The sequence below is a fragment of the Choloepus didactylus genome, chromosome 22 (genome assembly GCF_015220235.1).
Source record: "Choloepus didactylus isolate mChoDid1 chromosome 22, mChoDid1.pri, whole genome shotgun sequence".
NCBI classification, from domain to species: Eukaryota; Metazoa; Chordata; class Mammalia; order Pilosa; family Megalonychidae; genus Choloepus; species Choloepus didactylus.
The window spans coordinates 43,286,080-43,306,893 of record NC_051328.1 but is presented as its reverse complement, the minus strand read 5'-3'; the positions used below and the strand labels follow the sequence as shown (position 1 = coordinate 43,306,893).

The following is a 20,814-nucleotide window of genomic DNA, read 5'->3' as shown; positions in this document are numbered from 1 at the left end:
CCGGGTACATGGTGGGGGAGGGGGCACGGCCGGGCCTGCCTTCAGCCCTTATCCTTTGCAGCTCCCATTCCCACTCACGGGGGTCTCACCATGTAGAACTCATTTGGGTGGAGGGGAGGACCCTGGATGCCTGCAGTGTCCCATCTCCTGTGTAGGGGGGTCCCCTTTGAACATCTGTTTACCATCAGAGGCCATGGCCAACGCTCCCAGCAACTTTTAAAAAATTAACTTCCATATGGAACTCACTGTTGAAATTTTTTAAAGAACAGTGTGTGTGGATTATTGGAATAATCTGCACTCATTGGCGAAGAGGGGTCAAGACCTGGAGGCGGAGCCTTAAATGCTACATGTAAATTTATGCAAAACAATGCAAATGAGGAACAGCTGCAGGGCCTGACGGTCCTGGTTTTCCCCCTCCCAAACCAGAAAGGGCAGTGGCCTCACCCCCACCTTGGCTTGTCTGCACAGGGCAAGTGCACGGAGGGTGCCTGGGAGCAGGAGGCCACCTGGCTTCCCTGGGACCCTCCCCCAAGTGCCCCTTGGCTGACAGCCCCTGCCCGGTCCAGCCCTGGGCGGAAGGGGTGTGGCCAGATAGGCCAGGTCATCAGATTTCCAGTGGCCACCGCAGAGCCTTGAGCCCTGGTGGTCATAGCCTCAGAGTTCACTTGTCTCCACTGCAAGCTGCTGTGTAAGACTTTTAAGGCCAGGAAACAGATGGATGTGTTAGTTTTACAGCAGGGAAAGCAGGCTAGAGAAAGCCTTGCCCACGGCTGCCCAGTGGGGACCAGGGCAGTTGGGTCCTGCAGCCATGGCCTCAGTCCAGCCTAGGATCACCCCAGCATGAGCCGCCATGGGTGGGGAGGCTTCAGCACAGCTCTGGACCCTCCTCTGTGGCTATGTGCCCTGCCCTGGGTGCATGGCAGCCTTGGCCGGTGCAACTCTGAAGGGGAGATACCCTCCCAAGGGCTACGGCTGGCCCAGGACCTGGCTCGATTCCCAGGGAAAGCTCTGGGGATGCTTCAGGTGTGGTCCCTGGAGCTCTTCTGCCTGTGACCTCTGCTCTGTCCTCATCTTCTGCTCCCTCAGGCTTCATCCTCCCCAGGACCCCCTGGTGGTCAGCGACAGGACAGGGATAACCAGGCAGGGTGGGGGCAGCCAGGTTTAGGTCCTCCCTTCCATCTGGAGGCCCAGATGGGTTTCTGCTTGGGACTTGGAGGGAGGCAGCAGGCTCCAGCTGGCGCCTGGGAAGGTAGTGCTTGTTCCCTGGGTCCCAAACCACACTGGCCGGGACCCCTAACCTAGGGGTGGCGTGTGGGTGATGGGTGCAACGGCCTGAGGTGTTTGTCGTTGGGGCACAAACACTCAGGGTCCTGGCCCATCTGCTCCCCTGGCCCCGGGACCCCTCCCGGCCTCCTCTGCTCCGGTAAGCAGGCTCCTCCACCACGCGGTCGGAAAACAGAGCTTCTTTATTAAGTGCCAAGGGTCCAGGTGGGCGCTGCCCCTGCGGTTCCCCAACGCGGGGCTGTGCCTGGAAAGGTTCCCGGGAGCAGGGCGCCGGGCGCGGGAAGCGGCCTCCAGGCTGCAGCGCCGGCGCCGGCTCACTTCACGTGCTCCGCGGCGTGCGAGGAGCAGTAATACTTCTTGTGGGCGATGAAGGTGGACAGGCTGCTGAACCTGATGTTGCACAGGCGACAGTACCTGGGGTTGCCGTTGGGCACGGCGCCCGGCGCGCACCTTGCTGGGGGTCTGCACGCCCCTGTCGGAGCAGGAACGGCGGCGTCGGCGGGGGCGGCGGGGCGGCGGGCCCGGGCGAGGGGCTGCGGGCCGGGGCGGCGGCGGGGGACTGGGGGCTGCCGCCGGGCCGGGCCCGGCTCCTCCGGCTCCTGGCCGTTGAGGCTGTCCCGGGGGGCGCGGGCTGCGGGCTGCGGGGGAGGCGCAGGGCGCGGCGGGCGGCGGGCGGTCGGCCGGCGTCCGGGCCTCGGGCGCCCCGGGGGCCCGCCAGGGGCTGGCCCAGCAGCAGGCCGTGCGCCAGGCGGAAGTGCTCGAGGAGGTCGCCGCGGACCAGGCCGTTCGGGGGGCAGTAGGGGGCACACGATGGCGGCGGCCGGCGCGCCGGGCCGCAGCGCTGTGGCGGAGCACGAGTACTTCTTGTGCGCCAGGTAGGCGTCGAGGCTGTGGAAGCTGACGCGGCAGGCGGTGCACTCGTGGTAGTCGGCCAGGGCGGCCAGGCCGGGCGCGGGGCCAGCGGGCGCGCCCTCGGGGCCCTGGCGCCGCGGCTTCTTGCTCAGGTCGATGGGGCCCTCGGCCGCGGCGGCGTCGGGGCCCGGCGAGGGCGTGGCGCCGCTTCCGCTTCCGGGGCGGGGCGAGGCGGGCGGCTCGGGGCCCGGCGGCGGGGGGGCGGGGCCGGCCGCGTGCAGCTCGTAGAGCCGGCGGCGTCTGCGCGTGCGCACGGGCGCGGCGGGCGGGGCGGGCGTGGGCCGGCGCGGCGGCGGGTCGTGGCGCGAGGCGCAGTAGTAGCGCTTGTGCACCGAGTACGTCTCGTGGCGGCTGAAGCGGATGTTGCAGGCCTCGCAGAGCGTCTTGCTGGGGTCGTCCTCCGCGTCGTCGAGCGAGCTGCCGGGGCTCGGGCTGCCCTCGCTGGCCGCGGCCCGCGTCGGGCTCGGGGGGTGGCGGCGCGCGGCTCGTCGTCGCGGGGCCCGGGGCTGGGCGGCGGGCGCGCGGTGCCGGTGCGCGGGGGGCGCGTCGTCGGCGCGCGGCGGCCGGAGCAGTAGAGGCGCTTGTGCACGTAGAAGTTGTTGACGTTGCTGAAGGTGATCGCGCACTCGAAGCACGTGGCGCCCGCCGGCACCCCCGCCGCGGCCCCCGCGCCCTGCCGCAGCCGGCTGTGCACCAGCTCCGACATCTTGGCCAGGATCTCCGAGGCCTGCGGCAGCGCGGCGGCCGCGTCGGGCCCGAAGGCCAGCTGCGGCAGGAAGAGCGGGCCGGGCCCGGGGCTGGCGCCCGCCGGGGGGCTCAGCAGCTCGGCCTTGACGCGCGCGGGCGCCGGGCTGCGGGGCGATGGCGAGCGCGAGCGCGAGGGGGCCCGGCGCCCGGGGCTCGCCTCCCCGGGGACCCCGGCCTCCGCCTCCCCTGTCTCCGCGGCGGCCTCCACCTTCATGGCCGCGGGGGGCTCGCTGCTGCCACCGTTCTGGGGGGCCACTCTGGCTTCGCCATTGGTGGCCTCGGCTGGGGGCTTCCTGTCCAGCCCCAGGGGTGGCGTAGTTGCTGGGTCTGTGGAGGCCAGGGGGCCGTGCAGGGCCGCGAGCTGCTGGAAGCTGGCGAGGGTGTCTGCCCAGAGACCAGACCAGAGGGGCGGTGTCAGGCCGGGGTGCTGGCCGGGACAGGGCTGGAAGGAGCCGTCGGGTTGGGTGGGGTGGGGAGACAAGGGGGGGACCAAGACTGAGACTGGCCTGCTGTCCAGGACCCCACCCCCTCCCTCCACTCCACCTCGAGGTCCGGGGCCTGTCCGGGGCTCACCTGGATGGGGCTTGGCACCTGGGTGTCCGGCCCCTGTGGAGTAGATCTCGCCCTTGGAGCCCGGCTGGCAGATCATGTGGTTGGTCACCAGGTGGCTGTAGAGGATGTCCCTCGTGGTGGAGACAAAGCCACAGCTGTGGCAGACACCTGTGGGCCAGGCTGAGGTGGTCAGGCCTGCCCCCTTCCCCCAGCCCCCAAGGCGCCCCTCCCCGGCCACCTACCGCTCAGGGTGTCCGTGTGCACCTTCAGGTGCCGCTCACAGTTGGCCTTGGTGGTGAAGGCGGACAGGCAGATGAGGCACACAAAAGGGCGCTCTCCTGGAACACAGGGCCCCGTGAGGGCGGGCACAGGGCCCAGTGCCCCATCCAAGAAGGGCTCACGGCCCTGCCCTGGCCCCTCACCCCCCGCACTCCCCTCAGCCTGTGCTGCCCGAGTGCGGGGTGCACGTGTTTTGGCCCCGGGGGGCTCACCACTGTGGCTCCGCATGTGGATTTCCAGGGAGCTGGCACTGGGGCAGCTCTTGCGGCACTGCGGGAAGGGGCAGACGCGCTCGTTGGGGTGGGTCTCCTTTGGCTTCTCGCCCGCGGCTGCTGCGGCGGGTGCGCTGGCGCTCTGGCGGCTGGCGCAGTAGTAGACGAGGTGGGCCCGCAGGTTCCGCTCGCTGCGGTACCAGATGCCGCAGTCCTCGCAGGGGAAGACGTCCTCTGGGGGGCGGGCGGGAGCAGCCTCAGCAGGGCGTCCTGGTGGCGGCGGGGACCCCCACGGGCTCCGGGTCTCCCTAGCTCTCCTGATCGCCTTCCCGACCCCTCCCTTGACCTGTCCCCTTCCTGTGCCTGCTGCCCCTCGTTTGTCCTTTTAGCCCCGTTTTCCATCTGCAGTATCCAGAATGCGGTGGGATCTCCGAGTAGCCCCCACGCCAGGATGAAGGGCCCAGAGGGGCCCTCACACCTGCCCCTGCAGTGCCCCTCCCAACAGTCAGCCCAGGGGCGCCCAGGGGAAGGGGTATGGCACGTGCTGGCGGGTGCACAAGGGGAGGCTGGGTGTCCATGAGGACACGATGCCTGATGTGGCTGGGTGACCCTGCGTGGTGAGGACGTGCAGGCTCGCACAGACCTGGGTGACAGTGCAGGGGGTGTGAGCAGGTGACGGGGAGCCACGGGCCTGAATCGCTGCGCATTTGGCTCAGGCAGGTGAGTGGAGGCCCTGGGTGCTCCTGGGGGTTGGGGAGCAGAGGGGCAAGGAGGCCAGGGGCCGTGGAGCGACAGAGAAGCCCTCCCTGTCCCCTCTTCCCTGTCACTCGTACACCTGGATGGCCCCATGTCAATTAACCATGGAATGGTTGGGTTTGCAGAATTCATGAATTCCCCACCACGTGCTGCTTCCAGGTTTTTGAAGCTCTTGGGAGCCTATAAAGTGGAGGTTTTACCAGCCCGAGGCGGCTCCTCTGGAGTGGGCCTGGCCTCAGGCTGGTGAGCAGTTTGTCTTTCCGCAGCCTTTGAAGCAAAGTCCCATCTCTGCCCTGGGTCCCCGCTGGGTCTGCCTGCCGCGACGGGAAGGGGGAGGGTGTGGTGTGCTCCCGGGCCCTGACCTTGATGTGGGGCCCAGCATCCCGGGATCCTTCACCCGGCTCTAGGCCTCTTGCGTTTGGAGACAGCATGGCATCTGCCTGTACCTCTTGCAGGCTGCGTCTCGGCTCCCACCCTGCTTCCTGGGATTTTATCCTGGAATCCACAGCTCTGCCTGCTCCGGAAATAGCCAGGTCCCTGCCTTTGGACCGTCACGGAGCTGAGGATCTCTGTCTGTCTGCGGGGAGGGGTCCCCTCCCTCCCTCCTGCCCCTGCAGCTTTTCTTCACTTCTCTGGGTTAAATCCCCCCCCCCCCAGTGCTATCTGTCTCTCTGCTCTGTTTTCAAATCTCCTTTCCTGGGGGCCTCAGGCAGCTGTGGCCTCTGTTGGCCAAGGCCTTGGGCTGGGCGGCTGCAGCTGTGAGGTGGGGGTGGCTGTGTGCGCCTATCTGCAAGGTCACTGCTGGGAACTGTGGTTTGGGCTGGGATGGGGGGAGCCAGGCCGGGCGCCTCTGGCTGCAGCCCTGAAATGCAGTGAGGACGGCCAGGGCCACGTCTTGGGCCAGTGCTGCCCACCTAACCTGCACTAAGGTTGGCCCTGTTTTACAGATGAGAAAACAGAGGTTCAGAGTGGCCCAGTCTCGGAACTGAACCGGGTCTCACTGGCTCTGGGCCTTGGGTTCTCACAACTCTTCTAGGCCACCTAGGTACCACCATGTCATCTGTCAACAACATGTGTGGCCCCATGTGAGGTTTCCAAAAGGAAAAGTTCCTGGGACACTGGTGCTGGGGGCTGAGGCACTGACAACACCTCAGACTGGAGATGTCCCCCTGAACTGCACAGACAGGAAACTGAGGCCCAGAGCAGGTGAGCCTGGCTTGGCTTGGGAGAGGAGGCCCTCCCAGCACCCCATGGGGGTCAGCCAGCAGCACACCTGGCCCCCGCCCAAGTGTTCCCAGGCCTTGTCACCTGCTCTCAAGCCTCGGGGCCCCCTCGTTTGCTCTCACCGCCTTGGCAGCCACCTGCTCAGGACCCTCCAGTGCCCTGGCGATGTGGCCCTGCCCTGCCTGGGTCCAGCTCCTCCCCTGTGTGGCCAGCACACTTGCAACCCCCCCAACCTGGTCATTTCCACGAGCACTAGGTCAGCTCTGGCCGCCCAAGCAGCAGAAGTGACAGCCGAGTCCCCTGGGGACCCACGTTCCCGCCTGCTGCTGGCCCACTTCTCTGTGCCCTGATCCATTCATTGCTCCTCTCTCCAGCTCCTGCCCCTGCTCACTCCACAGACTTGTGGTCAAGGCTGCAGTGACCCCCAGGCTGGCAAGTCCAGGGTTGCTTTTCTGCCCTCACCTGATTTGGTGTCACCTCAGTCTGTGCCTAGCAGGCCCGTCCACACCTCTGTCCCTGTGGCTCTTGCTGCTGCCCATGTTCAGCCTCTCCTCCCCGACTCCCTGGCTGGCCCCATCCCCACCCCCTGGCTTCCTGGGATCCACAGTGCACGCTGTGATCCTGCGCTGTTCCAGTGGGCATCTGGAGATGAGGGTGTGCAGGGCAGGGCTCCTCTCCACCTGCTGTTTACCCGAGGCCATGGCCCCATGCCAGCCTCCTCGCCCTTGCCCCACAGCCCCCCAATCCCAGCAGCTCCCCACTGGCTCCAGCCCAGCCGCCCGCCTGTGCCACGCTCCTTCCTGCCTGTGTTCACTCCATCCTGCTGCAGCCATTGCTGTGGTTTATTCGGAAAGACAGTTGACGCACAATAGCGTCTACGGAACACACCATCTCATCCATGGGGGCAGAAATGCATACACTGAACACGACAGAACCAAGACTGTGGTAAACAGCAGGACACCGTGTCTGGGGTTGGAAGGCTCAATGTGTCACCACGTCAGCCGGTACCACCCAGTGTGGCCTACAGAGGTGAGCCTTGTTGGAACCCCAGCAGCCTTTTTTGTGGAAACAGAAAAGCCAGTCCTCAAATTCATGTGTAATTGCAAAGGGGCCCTGAAAAGTTGAGAAGTGTGAGCCAAGTTGGAGAACCTACTCTCCTGGATTCTAAACTGACCACAGTGACGGGTCAGAGCAGCGTGGGACTGGTGTCAGGATGGATGCACAGACCACCGGAGGAGAAGGGGACATCTGGCAGTAGCCCCACACCGAGTCCACACAGTGGGGAGAGAACAGTCTCCGATGGGTGGTCCTGGAGATGCCGTCCATATGCAAAAGAACGCTGGACCCCAGCCTCACACCCCACACGGAGGACTCAAATGGACCAAGAACACAGAGGATAAGAGCAGAAACCACGGAGCCAGGGGAGCACAGGGGCAAGTCTTCTGACCTGGGATTTGGTAGTGGATTCTGAGATATGATAACTAAAGCATGAACAACAGAAATAAGATAAATTAGGTTTCATCAAAATTAAAAACTTTTGTCCAATGGATATTATCAGAAAAAATGAAAAAACACCTACAGAATGGGAAAAAATAGTTGCAAATCATATATCTGATTAAGGGATTCTAAGCCTTAATCACATATAAGAGTATGTGAAGAACTCCTACAACTCAGCAACAACAACAACCTGATTTAAAACACGGACAAGGGGCTCGAGCAGCCATTCTCCAAAGAGGAGATGCGTATGGCCAGTGGGTGCAGGAAAAGATGCTCAGTGCCATTCAGTATCAGGGATGCAAATCAAAACCACAATGAGAAGCCACTTCACACCCACCAGGAAGGCTATTATTTTAAAAAAAAACCCGGAAAACGTCAGATGCTGGCGAGTGTGCAACGTCGAGGGGGATGTCAAACGGGGCAGCAGCTGTGGAAAGCAGTTTGTGGATCCTCGGGAGGTTGATGCAGTTACCGGCTGACCCGGCGGTCCCGCGCCTGGGTACACACCCAGAGAGACTGGAGACAGACGCTTGTTTTCAGAGAACTGGGACTAAGCAAATACTTGCACCCCAGTGTTCACGGCAGCGTCATTCACAGTAGCCAAAAGCTGGGAACAGCTGGCATCCGACCGACAGCAGAGGACCAAACAGAATGTGGTTTGTCTACACAGTGGGCTATTACTCGGCCATAAGAAGGAATGAAGTTCCTAGCCTGCGGCAACCCGGGTAAACCTTGAGAACGGTGCCGAGGGAAACAAGGCAGGGACAAGTGCCGTGCGATCTCGCTCATATGACATACCTGGAAACAGCAAACCCGTAGAGACAGACGACGCGCGGTGGCCAGGGGAGGAGGGAAGGAGGACGGGGAGTTGGTGCTTGGTGGGTGCAGGGCATTTGGGAATTTGTACATAAAATGAAGCAAGCGCTGGGGAGGCCGCCTTGTTCCAAGGAGAAACCCCGGACGCCTGCTTCCGCCTGGGCCCGCCCTGCGCCCCCGCCTGTCCATGGGGCTCGGCTGCCGCCAGGCTCGGGGGCCTTTATCTGCCCAGGGCGGCTTTCCCGAGCTCCCCGATTAAAGTAACCCACAGCCACTGCCTCGTCGCCTCATCCTGCCTTATTTCCGCCCCGGGTGGTGACAGCGTCATCCCAGTGACGCCAGTGCCCCGGGCCCCGCTGGCTCTCGGGGGTTAACACGCATTTGTGGAGCGAGTCCCGCTCCCGCTCACGGCAGCCCCTGAAGGCCCAGAGTGTCCCCGTGTCCTTCGCACAAAACAGGCTCGCTCTCCTGGGCCCCCAGCCGACACTCGGCCACGTCGCAGATGCCTCTGGCTGTCAGGGCTGGGGGGGCAGTGTTGCTGCAAAGCCCCCCGCGGTGCCTGGGACAGCCCCCCACAGCAAATCACCTGGCCCCAAGTGTCGGTGCTGACAGGGACGCCTGCCCTGCTGCCACCCCAAGGGAGAAGACCTGGCCTCCCGCCTCAGGGCAGGCCTGTTTGCCGGGCCACGGAGACCCCCTGTCCCTGTGCCAAGCTCCTGGCTCAACCCTATTCCCAACCTGCCCCCACCCCCCACGCTGAGCTGCCTCCCTGCAGCTTGGGGGGCGGCCCCAGCCGTGTATGCGGGGCCCATCCTTGCCCTGCTTCTCACATGCTGTCCATGCCTGGGGCCCCCTTGGCCCCTTCCCCATCTGGGATTCTACTTCCAGCACCGCCTGTGGGTCACCCCTCGGCAACCTCCCAGCACCCTGTGCCCGATCGCACGAGCACCAGCTGTGGCACCTCCTCCACCGCTCGGTGGCCGGCCCAGGGCCTGGTGGTCACAGACCCCATAGCTGGGGAGCTGAGCTCGGCCCAGGGTGAGTACTCACTGTTGACGATGGCCGTGGCGAGGATGGCTGCCATGCCCGCCTGCTGGGGCAGGAGCTGGATGTCGGCAGGTGCTGGGCACACAGGCCCCCCGGGCTTGCTCTGTCCGGGCTGGCTGGGGGTGCTGGGGGGCTTGGCTGTGAGGAGCACGCTCAGCAGGCCCCCCGCGGGCACCGGCTTGGTGGTCCTGCACCAGAGGGCATCATCTGCAGGGAGAAACATGCCCAGGTGACGCGGGACTGGCCCTGGCTGAGCCCCCGCCCCTCCCCTTGCCATCCCCCAGTGCTGCCTGTGTGTAGAGGACGGTCCTGTGGCTTGGGCGGAGGAGCCAGTCTGAGGTCGCACGGCCAGGTGCCAGCTGCAGGGGACCAGCTCCCCCGGCACACCGTCCTACCTCCGGGCCCCGGCCCCCGTGCCCCTGGGGAGCCCCTTGGCTGGAGGGCAGCCTGAGCCCGCAGGGTGCCCTGTTCCCGCAGGCACCGGTGCAGGGGCAGCTTCAGCCCCAAAGCCCCCAGGCTGGCTGGGCAGAGCTCGGGGGGCGTGCAGCCCAGGGGCTGGGTCCGGGAGTGGATGCCCGTAGGGGGCTGCTGGCCCCAGGCCGCCCTGGGCTCAGGGCCGGGGGGAAGGACACCACCGGGGGGGGGGGGGTCTCACCCGAGCCTGCCGGGCTGCGCTGTGGCACCTGCACTGCGGGGACCCTTGTCCCTCCTGGGTGGCCACGCTCACCCAGGGTCCCACTCACCCAGACGGCAGTGGGGAGAGGCTGGGCAGGGCCCACTAGACCCCAGCCCCACTGAGCACGAGCCCCCACTGCTGGGGGCCAACACTCAGGCCCTTGTTTCTGGAACCTTCCTGCTGCTGCTGTGGTGCCCCCGACACCCTCAGGCTCCTTGAGGTGGGGCCCAGTACCCCTTCCCCAACTCGCTGTTGGGTGAACCGTGTTCCCCCAAAAAGTCATGTTCAGCCCGACTCCCATCCCAGATACGTGGCCTTTTTGGAAGAAGGTCTGTGAGGATGTGATTGGTTAAGATGAGGCCAAACTGGAGTAGGTGGGCGGGCCCAGGATGACTGGGTCCTCACAAGGGGACTGGGACAGACGGGCACAGGGAGGAGCCATGTGATGACGGAGGCAGGGCCTGGAGGGAGGTGGCCCCAGGCCAGGGACACAGGAGTCTCTGGTGAACCCTGAAGCTGGAGGAGGCAGGGAAGGCCTCTCCCCACCCAGCCCACCCCTCGATTTTGGCCCCCAGGGCTGGGGCAGCCACAGTTCTGTTGGTTGAAGCCACCCCAGGAGGCTTCGGCTCGAATGGCCTCTGGCTCCATGGGGTTCCGTCCACGGTGGGCAGGCAGCTGACCACGTGGGCTTGGGGCCTCCACAGATGCCAGGTCCTCAGCTCTGAGCAAGGAGGCCCCTGTGGGGATGGAGACCACCTCCCCCGGGTCGGGGGGCACAGCCCCCGGGGACCCCAGCGCATGGCAGACGTCCCACCTGCCCACCCCTCGTCCCCCTAGGCCTTGTCGGTTGTCGGTAATGGGGTGAGGAGGGGCTACCACCCTGAGACCCAAGTGCTAAGGCTGCACCCCAAGTTTCTCAGGGGCAAGAGCCCCTGACAGCCATCGGGTCTGTTTACGGCCCCAGCTTTAGAAGCAAAGTGCGGTGGGAGGTCCGAGAGTTGTGAAAGCCACCCCTTGTCCGGCAGGTAGGAGACCCCCTCGCTCTGCTCTCCTCCTGGCCTCCCTGGCGGGGGCATCCTGCCCTCTAAGAGGGGGAGTGGACTGGGCGGGCAGGCTGGTGGCTGTGAGCCCTGATGCCTCGGCCAGCCCTCCGTGTCTCCCTCCGACCCCGTGCCCATTTTCCAGGTAAAGAAACAGAGGCTCACCAGGCATGGGGACTTGCCAAGGCCCTGTGGTGGGGTCGCAGCCCGCTGGGTTTGAAGGCAGCTCCTCGGAGCCAGCCCCTGCCTGAGGCTCCCCCCCTGCCCCCGCCAGCCCCTCAGCAGTTTCCGGACGGTGCCTGAGCAGATGTCCACCGGGCCTGTGAAGCAGCAGGCACTGTGGCTTCTCAGGGTCCTGCTTCCCCTAGGGGTGGCCCCCCAGCTGCACCCCAGCAGCAGATGGCTGTCCAGGCCAAGCCCAGCAGGGTGGCCGCCAGACCTTCCAGAGTGTTCTCAGGCTGTGTATTGCCTTGGAAAGCAGCTCCTGGGGCCACGGCCTTTCATGGGGCTTCACCGGCCCCCAGATGGCCGCTCCCCAGGGCGCTTGGTGATGACGGCAGGATGGCCAGGCCAGCACCCAGCTGCGAGCAGACGCCGCCCCTCCTGCCTGGCCCCACTGGTTTCCCTTTAAGGCCCGGCCCAGGCAGGGCCAGTGACCCCAGCCTTCCGGAAGGCCGCGGTGGGGGAAGTGCCGCGTGATACCAACCCTTCCTGTAGACCACTGAGTTGGCTTCGGCCTCCGTCAAGGCCTGGGGCAGCGTCCGCAGCCAGCAGGCCTCGTCCTCCAGCAGCAGGGTCAGGGCCGGGCTCTGCGGAGGGCAGGGACAGAGGCGGCCGGGCCGTCAGCACAGGAAGTACCGGAGGGAGGGGCCGCCTGTGGGACCCGGGGCCCGGGCACTTCCATCTGGACTCTGGAGTGAGTGGTCAGTGGGGCCCAGCGCCCGTGCCAGCTCCTCGGGCCCCGGAGCTCCCATGCGAGGCAAGCAGGGCCCAGCGCCCGCCAGCGGGCAGCACTGTTGGAACTGAGGCCCAGCGAGGTGAAGCAACTTGTCTGAGGCCACAGCTGGGAGGGCAGGCGGGACTTGCACCCAGAGCCCTGCCCTCCCCTCCCGGATGGGGCCCAAAGGAGCCATCCTGGAGGTGGACATCCACGTCCCGGGCCCACGTGCCCTGCCTGCCTGCTCTGGCCACACTCCTGGACTGCCGGGCTGGCTGCAGGTTGGAGTTGTGTCCCCCTTCTCCGCAGAAGATCTGGGAAGGGGTCGCATCCCCAGGGCCAGCCCATGGCGGATACTTGACAAGCACAGGCCTCGGCCCTGGCGGTGCCCTTCTTCTCCCCATCTCCCAGGTGGGGAAACCGAGGCACGGGGAGGAAGGGGCGGAGCTCCTCCCTGCCGTCCTGCTTCCTGGCTCCATCTGGAAGCCGGGCTGGGCCCTTCTGCCGCCTGGGAGGAAGGTGCTGAGGGTGAGCCCCTGGTGGCTGCGGCGGGGGCCTGAGGCGGGGCCTGATTTCCACACACATAGCCCCAGCCCCCAGCGGAGGAAACGACCCAGCCTGGAGCCCAGTGCGGGCAGGACGGGGCGCAGAGCCACAGGGCCAAGCCAGGGGAGGGGACGCTGGACAGCAGAGCAGGCTGTACTCTGTCCTGGGGTGGTGACGGCCACTGCCCCCTGGGGCCTTGGTCTCCCTCCTGCTCAGGGGGCGCCGAGCTCATCTCGGGGTGCATCAGCTACCAGCGCCCTGAGCCCCCATCTGTGCTCCCTCCGAGTGGCCTCAGCCTGCTGGGCACGAGGTCTACGGCATGTCACCTGTTCTGTGCATCAGGGTTTCTGCTGAAACGAGCTTGCTTTTCTTCTTTGCAAATAAACACCTTTTAATCAGAAGATTTATGCATGACCACCTTCAGGTGAAAACCCAGGACTACCTGCTGTCAGCTACGAATCTGTGTGCCAGGGTCGGGTGTAGGAGGGTGTCCTCCCCTTCATGGGGGGCACACGGGCGTCAGAGCCAGGCAGTGGGGTCCAGTCCCGCTGGGTGACCTTGGTGGGGCCTCGCCCCCTTGGAGCCCTGGGGACTCCCTGTAGACCACGGGCTGCCTGTGCCCCTTCTCCCGTCTGCAAGGTGGGCATGTCCGCCACGGAGCAGGTGGAGATCAGCTGCCAGGGGTCCAGGAGAGCCCTGCAGTGCCACCCACCGAGCCTTGGCTTCTCACCTGCCAAGTGGGGTGATGGCCCCTCGTGTGTGTGGGGGCTCTCTGTGACTCGGTTTCCCCGGGGAACACTGGTACATGGTAGGGACTAGCCCAGCGGGCAGCGCAGGCAGGACCATGATTTGGGGTCCAGGGGCTGGACCAGGTCGGCAGTGGCAAACGTCACCTGCGGTGCCCACAGCTCTGCCCAAGAGCCACCTTTGGGCACACCCCTCGTTTTAGTGGGTGCCCCAGTGGCTGAGAAGCTGAAGATCTCCGCCAAGGGGCTCTTACAGGGTCGGAGCTGGGAACGGGCCCCGGAGGCAGCCGGCGGGGGGCTGAGAGGGGCGCACAGCGGCGGGGACCCCGTGCTCGCCAGCCCAGCCTGTGCTATGAGCCTCTAATGAATATTAATGAGCGGAGGAGGGTGAAAAAAATTAATCTGCCTGCTCCTTCGCTGGCTGTGGTGGTAATGATATGAAATCTAATTATTCGTCCCAATATTTCTAAACCCTTAAACGAGACTGACAGCTTCCCGGCCGGTTCAGGGCTTATCGCGCCAAGGAGCAGAGTGTTCGCGGCGTGATAAAGACGCGCGCGCAGCTTCTGCTGACGCTGCAGAACCCCCCCCACGTCTCCCCGTGAGCCTGAGCGGAGGGAGGGTGACGCCGGGCTCCCAGCAGGGTTCGGGGTGCTTGGGGAGGGGTCTCGGCACCCCCAGGTGGGTGCGAGGGCAGGCCAGACCCCCGAAGTCAGCCGGGAGCTGCCGTCCGCCCCGTCCCCCCGCCCCCGGGCCCCCGCTGTGGTTCCGGCTCGGGCGGAGGACATGGGGCCCCTTGGCTTCTGCTTCCCCTGTGCGGGGCTGGCCCAGCGCGCGGCTGCCCATGTCTTTCCTTTCCTTTCCTCATTCCCTTCTTTCTCCTGGAACAGATGCCCCTTTCTCTGGTGGCTGACGGCGCCGGGGGCCGGGGCGGCCCTTCCTGCCCTGCCCTGTGGGCCATGGGGTGCGGGCGCTAGGCGGGGGCGGCTGTTTCTACCTCCCCAGCCTGCCCTCTGCCAGCCCTCTCAGAGCCGGCGGGCTGCTCGCGCCTCCGTCCCACCGGGCGCCCCAGCCTCGGCTCCCTGCCTGGGGCCCGGCTGCCCACCCTGCTGGCCTGTCACTCCCAGCCCAGGACAACGGGGCCACTTCAGATTCTCTCGGTGGATCTGACCGCGCTCCTTGTTTTCCCCCAACAAAGAGGTCAGTGTCTCGATTCTGAGCCCGATAACCATCGAAACCCTATCTCCACCGCGTCCGCCGCTACAGCTTCACCGGAGGCTGTTCCCAAACCTCGCCGAGCACGTCAGAAGCCGCATCACAGCGGCGGCGGTGCGGGCAGAGCCCACTGTGCAGACTGGCTTGGAAGTGAGTGGGGGGTGGTGGCCTGGCCCCGGGAGCCGGACACGACTTCCAGAGCCCAGTGGGCAGCCAGGGCCGCCTCCCGCAGGTTCACGGGAGGGGCGGGCCGACTGTGGCAGGCACGGGTGCACACTGACCGCCAGCCCCCATACACCCTCAATGCAGCGCAGCCCAAGAAGCAAATGCTGCAGCCCAGCCCAGAAGCAAATGCTGCTCTGTCCTTGGGCTCCCCTGGTGCCCCCAGACCCTGCAAGGATCCAAACTTCACAGGTGGGGAGACTGAGGCTGCTGGAAGTGGCCGTGGAGGGTGGGAATCCAGGTCTGCACATTCCCCTCTCATCACTGCAGCCTTTTCATCCACCCATCATCCACCATCCACCCATCCAGCTACCCATCCATCCATCCATCATCCATCTCCATCCATCTCTATCCATCATCCATCCATCCATCCATTGTCCATCCATCCACCCATCATCCTCCATGCATCTCCATTTATCCATCCATCCTGCATTTCTATCCATCCGTCATACATCCATCTCTATCCATCATCCATCCACCCATCTATCCATCATCCATCCACCCATCTATCCATCATCCATCCATCTGTTCAATCATCCATCTCCATCCATCCTCCATCCACCCATCATCCATTATCTATCCATCATCCATCCATCTGTCCCTCCACTCGTTCAGCAGGCAGTTCTGGAACCCACTGTGTGCGGGTCCTGGGGGACAGTGAACAGAACACAGAGACCCTGATCTCCTGGGGGACTCACAGAGTTGGGAGGGGACCACAAGAACCAGTAAAGAGAGACTGGAAGGGACAGGAGCTAGAGGAAAAGGGGCAGGCCCAGAAGGGCACGAGGTGGTGGGAGTGAGGCCCCTCAGAGCTGAGGGAGTGAGGAAGGGGCCATGTGGGTATGGGGGGAGGCAACAAGAGCAGACGCTGGGTGGGGACAGGGCTTGGCATTCTAGAGGGGACAGCCAGTGCTGTCCTGGGCCTCCTGATGGCAGTGAGGTGCGAGACCTTGGTCCCAGAAGGCCAAGGGAGGGTCACAGGTGCGAGATGGGGTGCATGCCACGCCCCACTCACTGCCATCACGCTGCACCCCCAGCCATGCCTGCAGTCCTCAGAGGTGGCAGGGCCTGGGAAGGAGGGGCTTGGAAGGTCTCCCCCACCCTCAGCCCTCAGAACCTTCTGTGGCCAGAGTCCCCTTCTTGTCCACGGTGCCTCCAAGTCCCCACTGTGCTTTTCCAGCCCCTATGATGGCACACGGGGAAACTGAGGCACAGGGGAATGAGTGCTGTGAGCCCCAGCTTTGGAGAGTCAGCCCAGGTGGGACCTGGCTGTCTGCTCAGGGGCTGCCCCACAGAGGGCTGACACGGGCTCTGCCCCCAGCAGCCCCGGGCGTGTGCCGTCCCCACCCCCCAGCCTCTGCGTTCTCTCTGTGCAGGGGACGGCAGGCCCAGCCGCCTTGCTGGCCGAGGTGGGGCCGATGGGGCCCCAGGCTGGGGCCTGCTCGTGGCCCTAGGATTGTCCACAGCTGTTGCGTCAGGGCCAAACCCCATTAAAGGTGGTAGGGGTCGGGGGGGCAGCCCAGGGGGCCCCAGGCTGGGCGGGACGGGGTCGGGGGGCAGGCTGGCTGAGCAGGGAGCCCGGAACAGTCTCCGATGTGTGGTAGTGAGTGCACGGAGCAAGACAGAGCACAGCAGGGTGCGGGCAGTGAGAACAGAAAAGACGCGGAGGACCTGAGCCCGCGCACCTGGGCATGCATCCGGGGGGCCTGGAGGAGTGGCTGCAGGACCCCTGGGGGGCTGGGCAGGGGGCCAGGAGGGAGGGGGGCTTTGCCCCTGTGTCCTGTAAATGGAAATTAGAGAGGAAGCAAGAAGGAGAGAAAAAAGATGAAGAGAGAAGGAAAGAGAAAGGAGAGAGAGAAAAGATGCAGAGAGAAGTGGGGAGAGCAGGAGGGAGAGGAAAGAGCGTGAAGGCGGGGGGGGGGGTGTGTGCAAGGCCGTGCACCCACCCCCACCCCGCGTCCGCCCTCACTGCTCTGACCCCGACGGGGCCTCAGGCTTGGGGTCCAGCTCTGCCGTGGGACGTGGGACGAGTCCCCGATGCCAGCCTCCGGGGCTTCCTGCAGGGCTGGGGTTGGGGGAGCTCAGACCCCACGGTGCCCCAAGGGTCCCACCCCCTGCCCACAGGGGAGGCAGCTGTGGGCTCAGGGTCCAGGGGTCCAAAGACCCTCCTGGCTGAATCTTGAACCAGGACTCACGCAGTCGGGGGCCCCGGGGCCCTGCCTCAGCCCTTAGGGCAGGGGCTCCCACTCCTGTACCCCGCTTGTGCGGCAGCCCCGGGGCCTCCCCCGGCCGCTCACAGCTAAAGAGGGTGAGCCCCAGGGGGGACGACTGCATAGACAGGCAGTCCCCGTGCCGATCGGGCCAGCTTTTAGGGGCAGAGGAGTTTGCTTGTTCATTCACTCATTTGTTCACTCATTTGTTCCTTCGCCCGTTCATCGCGAGCGTTTGTTCTGTGTCGCCTGCAGGTTCCGGAGCTGGCCCTAAAGCATCGATTCTGCAGCCTGGTTCAGCGCGGGGACCTGCCCGAGGCCCCACGGCCAGGCCTTCCCGGGGTGCCCCCCCAGCCTCTGGCGCCTGCGGGGCGGTGGGGCTCCGCCTGTTCCCCGGCCCCGAGGAGCAGGGAGCCCGCCTGCCCCCACTCACCCCGCCTGCCTCCTTCCCGAGGGCCGAGGGGGCCGGGAGGACGGGGCCGCATCAGGGGCTCGATAAGGGCCGCTGAAACGTTAGCAAAAATATTTAGACAATAAACGAAGTACCAGAGAGGCGCCTATCTCCGAGAAATCAATCATCTTGTCCCACGTGTCTGGGCCCCGGCGCCGAGGCAGAGATAGTGGCCAGGCCGGGGAGATAAGGGTTAATCAAGGATTTAATTCCGCAGGCGATAAGGCGGGAGGGGGCTGCCCCCCGGAACCTGGACGCGGATGTGGCTCCTGCAGCGGCGCCCACGAGGGCAAGCGCGCCGGTGGGGGAGCGTTTCTGACCCTGGCCAAGCCCCCCTGGCCGACAGGGGAGAGGAGGGGTGGGCGGGCACGGCTGGGCAAGGCAGCTGACCTCGATGGGGCTGGATGGTGACTGGTCTCCTGGCGGGGCAGGGGAGTAAGGCTCCCTGAAATCCCCAATCTGGCTTCAGCCCCTCCTGCCTTTGCAGAGATCCCCAACCATTAACGGCCCTGACAGCATCCCCACCCTCCAAAGAGGCAGCTGCCCCTTGCATGCCTCCAGTGATGGGGAGCTCACTTTCTGCAGGCCAGCTCTTAACAGCACAGTCTCCTTCCTGCGGCAGAGGTGAAACCCTCCGCCTGGGGTCTTCCGACCACTGCTTTCCCCTGTCCCCTCACAAGATCATGGGGCCAGGGACAGCCATGTGTGCATCATCCCATTTGAACGCAGGGCCTCAGGGGCAGGTGGGCTGTGGTCCTCCCCACTTCCCGGACACAGTCCTGACCCCGTGTGTCGGCTGAGGCCTGAGCGGCCCAGAGAGGGGACGGGCGTGCCAGAGGGCACCTTGTGGAGACCTGGGGTCCAGGCCCGGGGCAGTGGGGCGGCCTGGCAGGGAAGGTGGGCCTCCTAGGTCTGCCCCGGGCTGTGAGGGGTGCTGTGGCAGACCTGGGGCCTCCACTGTGCTGAGCAGTGGCCTGCCAAGCCCCAGTATCGTCACATGGGTGGGGTGCGGGCAGAGCCGAGGGTATGCAGCTGGGATTCTGCCTGTGCTCCCCACCAGCCCTGCGGACACTGTGGAGTCCTTGCTCCTGGGGCCCTCAGAGCTGGGTAGCTTCCTCCAGGGGCTGGGGAGGCCCTTCCCCCAGCCCAGCACTGCCCGCTGAGGGCACCAGGAAGACGGGCATGGGGGCCCTTGCTCAGGAAGCCCCGGGTCCTGGGGATCAGGGGACCCAGCACCATGAGGACACTGTCCTGGACCAAGCCATACCTGTGTGCCAAGTCGAGTGGGGCACCTGTGTCAGGCTTGAGGGCCCATCCTCTGATGGGAAACTGAGGTCCACACGGGGAAAGAAGACCCCCAGACTGTGGTGACTCCCCTTCCCGCCTGCAGCCTCCCCTCCTCCAGCCCCACTGACCTTCCCGCTCCACGTGGCTCCTGCCCCGCAGCCACCAGTGCCTGTCTTCCCGGGCTCCCTGATCTCCGGGGCCCTGGGCATCCCAGCCGCCACGGTGTGGACCCCGTGTCTGCCTTGCTCGTGTAGGGGGTGGGGGACCCACGTGTCCCCCCTCTTGGAGCCCCGGCCTCAGCACCGACAGTCACCGTGGAAGGAGGCAGCACCCCCCAGCCGAGGCCTAAACCCTCGCGGTGCCTGAGCCTGTCCACGTCCGGTCACGGCCACGGGCTGCCCGTGCTGCTGGTGCCACATACGCGTGTGCTATTTCTCATTTCCCCTTCCCAACTTAAACGCCTCTGCAAAGGGGCCTCTGCGCGCCCTGCGAGGGGCAACCAGCCTCACTTGCCATGGACAGAAGGCAGCCTGGAAAGCCCCCCTGAGGCCGAGGGGACCCTCGCTGTCCCCAGGAGGCACTGCCCGGCCACATGGCTTCCTTAGAAAGGAGCTCGGCTAGCGGGGCCCAGGCGTTGCAGGCACACCACCGGGAGGCGGCCCTTCCCGTGTCCTCAGAAGGGCCCAGAGCGGGGGGTGGGCTCCTCAGCCCTGCTGCAGGCCGTGCTGAGCCCCCAGAAAGCCCCTTGCTGACCATGGGATGGGAACCGCCCCGGCCAAGTCCTTCTGGCTTCCTCTACGAGCACCCTCCTTCCCGCACCAACTCCTACTCCTCTGTTAAAGCCCTGTGTAGAGACCACCTCCTCCGGGAAGCCTCCCCGCCCCCAGGTCCCGGCACCTCAGGCCCAGGCGAGATGGCCAGAGCTCCCACGGGCCCCAGCCCGACTCGGCTCCTTACCGGTTCTGCCTGCTCGGGGGATGAGGCTCTGCTCTGGAGGCTCCCACGGAACGGGCCCCAGCACAGGCCCTCGGGGAGGCCGCTCCGGGCCCGCACGGCCCTCCGCCCGTCCTGCAGCGCGGGCTCCAGCTCGTCTGAGGAGACACATCGGAGGCGTGAGGAGTGAGGGGCACCACCCCGACCCACGCAGGCGCAGTCGGGGGCTGCAGGGCAGAGGGGCAGGGCGGCTCCGCCAGGACCCGCGTCACGGGGATGGGCACTGGCTGGGAGCGGAGCAGCGCCCAGGCCAGGCCTGGCGGCGAGAGCGTCCCGGGATGCGGGGGGCTGTGCCGGGACTCGAGGGGCAGGTGGGCAGCAGCCAGAGTGGAGGACGACGACATCAGCAAGACCCTGCCCGTCCACACGTGGCCTCCCTGCCTGTGCTGGGTTGAACGGTGTCCCCCAAAACCTACGTCCACCTGGGACCCCAGATGTGACCCCATTTGGAGACGGGGTCTTTGCGGATGTCACTAAGTGACGCTGTGATCGTCCTGGCAGAGGCCGTGACCCAGCCCAACCGGGGGCCTGCTGAGGGACACAAGGGACCCAGGGGAGGCCATGTGACGAGGCGAGCAGAGGCTGAGGACACGACCACAGGCCCAGGACCCCGGGACCAGCTCCGGAAGAGGTGGGAAGGAGCCCCCCAGGGTCTTTGAAGGGGTGCGGCCCTGCGGCCCTGGATTCCGGGCTCTGGCCCCTGCCTGCTCTCCTCGCCGGGGGCTGGCGCTCCACCACTGCCTGGGACACTGTGCGGCCCCTTCCCATCGGCTCACTAGAGCCCCTCTGGCCTTGGGTTTCCTGCCCACCTCCTTGGGATGTGTGAGGAGTAATTGTGCTAACTCACCTACTGTGTTTTCAGCCCAGGCCTGGCAGGGGAGACTGAGGCACACAGCTGGGTCCTCCCGCAACACCACTCGGCCAAGGGGGGCAGAGGCAGCGTGGGGTCCTTGCCCGGGGGACCCCACTGCTGACTGGCAGGGATGGGCAGGGCCATCAAGGCCAGCGGGGACCCCAGGATGCCCCGTGCCCCACCATGCTTCAGGAACCTCCTCCTGCTTACGGCCTGGCCCGCAGGTGCCTGGCTCCGTGGCCTCGCTCTCAGAGGCTCTGCCTGCCTGGGCCCGGCTGTGCTCCTGGGACCAGCCCATGCGGGGCCTCCTGT

General features: G+C 65.7%; 2 protein-coding genes across 6 annotated transcripts; one reads left to right on the top strand and one right to left on the bottom strand.

The window, feature by feature from the left end:
• Positions 1–1,462: 1,462 nt before the first annotated feature.
• Positions 1,463–20,776, bottom strand: ZFPM1 (zinc finger protein, FOG family member 1). Its single transcript, XM_037816309.1, is given in 11 exon segments — positions 1,463–1,733; positions 1,735–1,989; positions 1,991–2,095; positions 2,097–2,641; positions 2,644–3,327; positions 3,517–3,663; positions 3,738–3,833; positions 3,987–4,220; positions 9,330–9,533; positions 11,749–11,851; positions 19,614–20,776. Coding segments are annotated over 11 exon segments (3,312 nt in total). The 5' UTR covers positions 20,418–20,776; the 3' UTR covers positions 1,463–1,598.
• Positions 11,748–17,465, top strand: LOC119518883 (protein diaphanous homolog 1-like). 5 transcript variants are annotated; one of them, XR_005213862.1, is made up of 3 exons: positions 13,893–13,952; positions 14,162–14,471; positions 17,174–17,465. XR_005213862.1 is itself a non-coding variant. In XM_037816310.1 (2 exons), exons 1-2 carry the CDS (start codon positions 12,156–12,158, stop codon positions 17,425–17,427), a joined length of 489 nt encoding a protein of 162 aa, XP_037672238.1. In that variant the 5' UTR covers positions 11,748–12,155; the 3' UTR covers positions 17,428–17,465. The 5 variants fall into 5 exon arrangements, 1 of the variants encoding a protein (XP_037672238.1); XR_005213864.1 differs by lacking the exon at positions 13,893–13,952 and adding an exon at positions 14,796–14,900 and having other exon boundaries at positions 14,014–14,471; XR_005213863.1 differs by lacking the exon at positions 13,893–13,952 and adding an exon at positions 14,801–14,900 and having other exon boundaries at positions 14,014–14,636.
• Positions 20,777–20,814: the final 38 nt, after the last annotated feature.

Excerpts from the sequence above, each read along its gene's own strand:
- LOC119518883 (XM_037816310.1), top strand. The coding sequence starts at position 12,156 with ATGGGGCCCAAAGGAGCCATCCTGGAGGTGGACATCCACGTCCCGGGC. Across the intron at positions 12,391-17,173 it reads TTCTTCTCCCCATCTCCCAG|GTTCCGGAGCTGGCCCTAAA; the intron begins GTGGGGAAACCG and ends TGTCGCCTGCAG.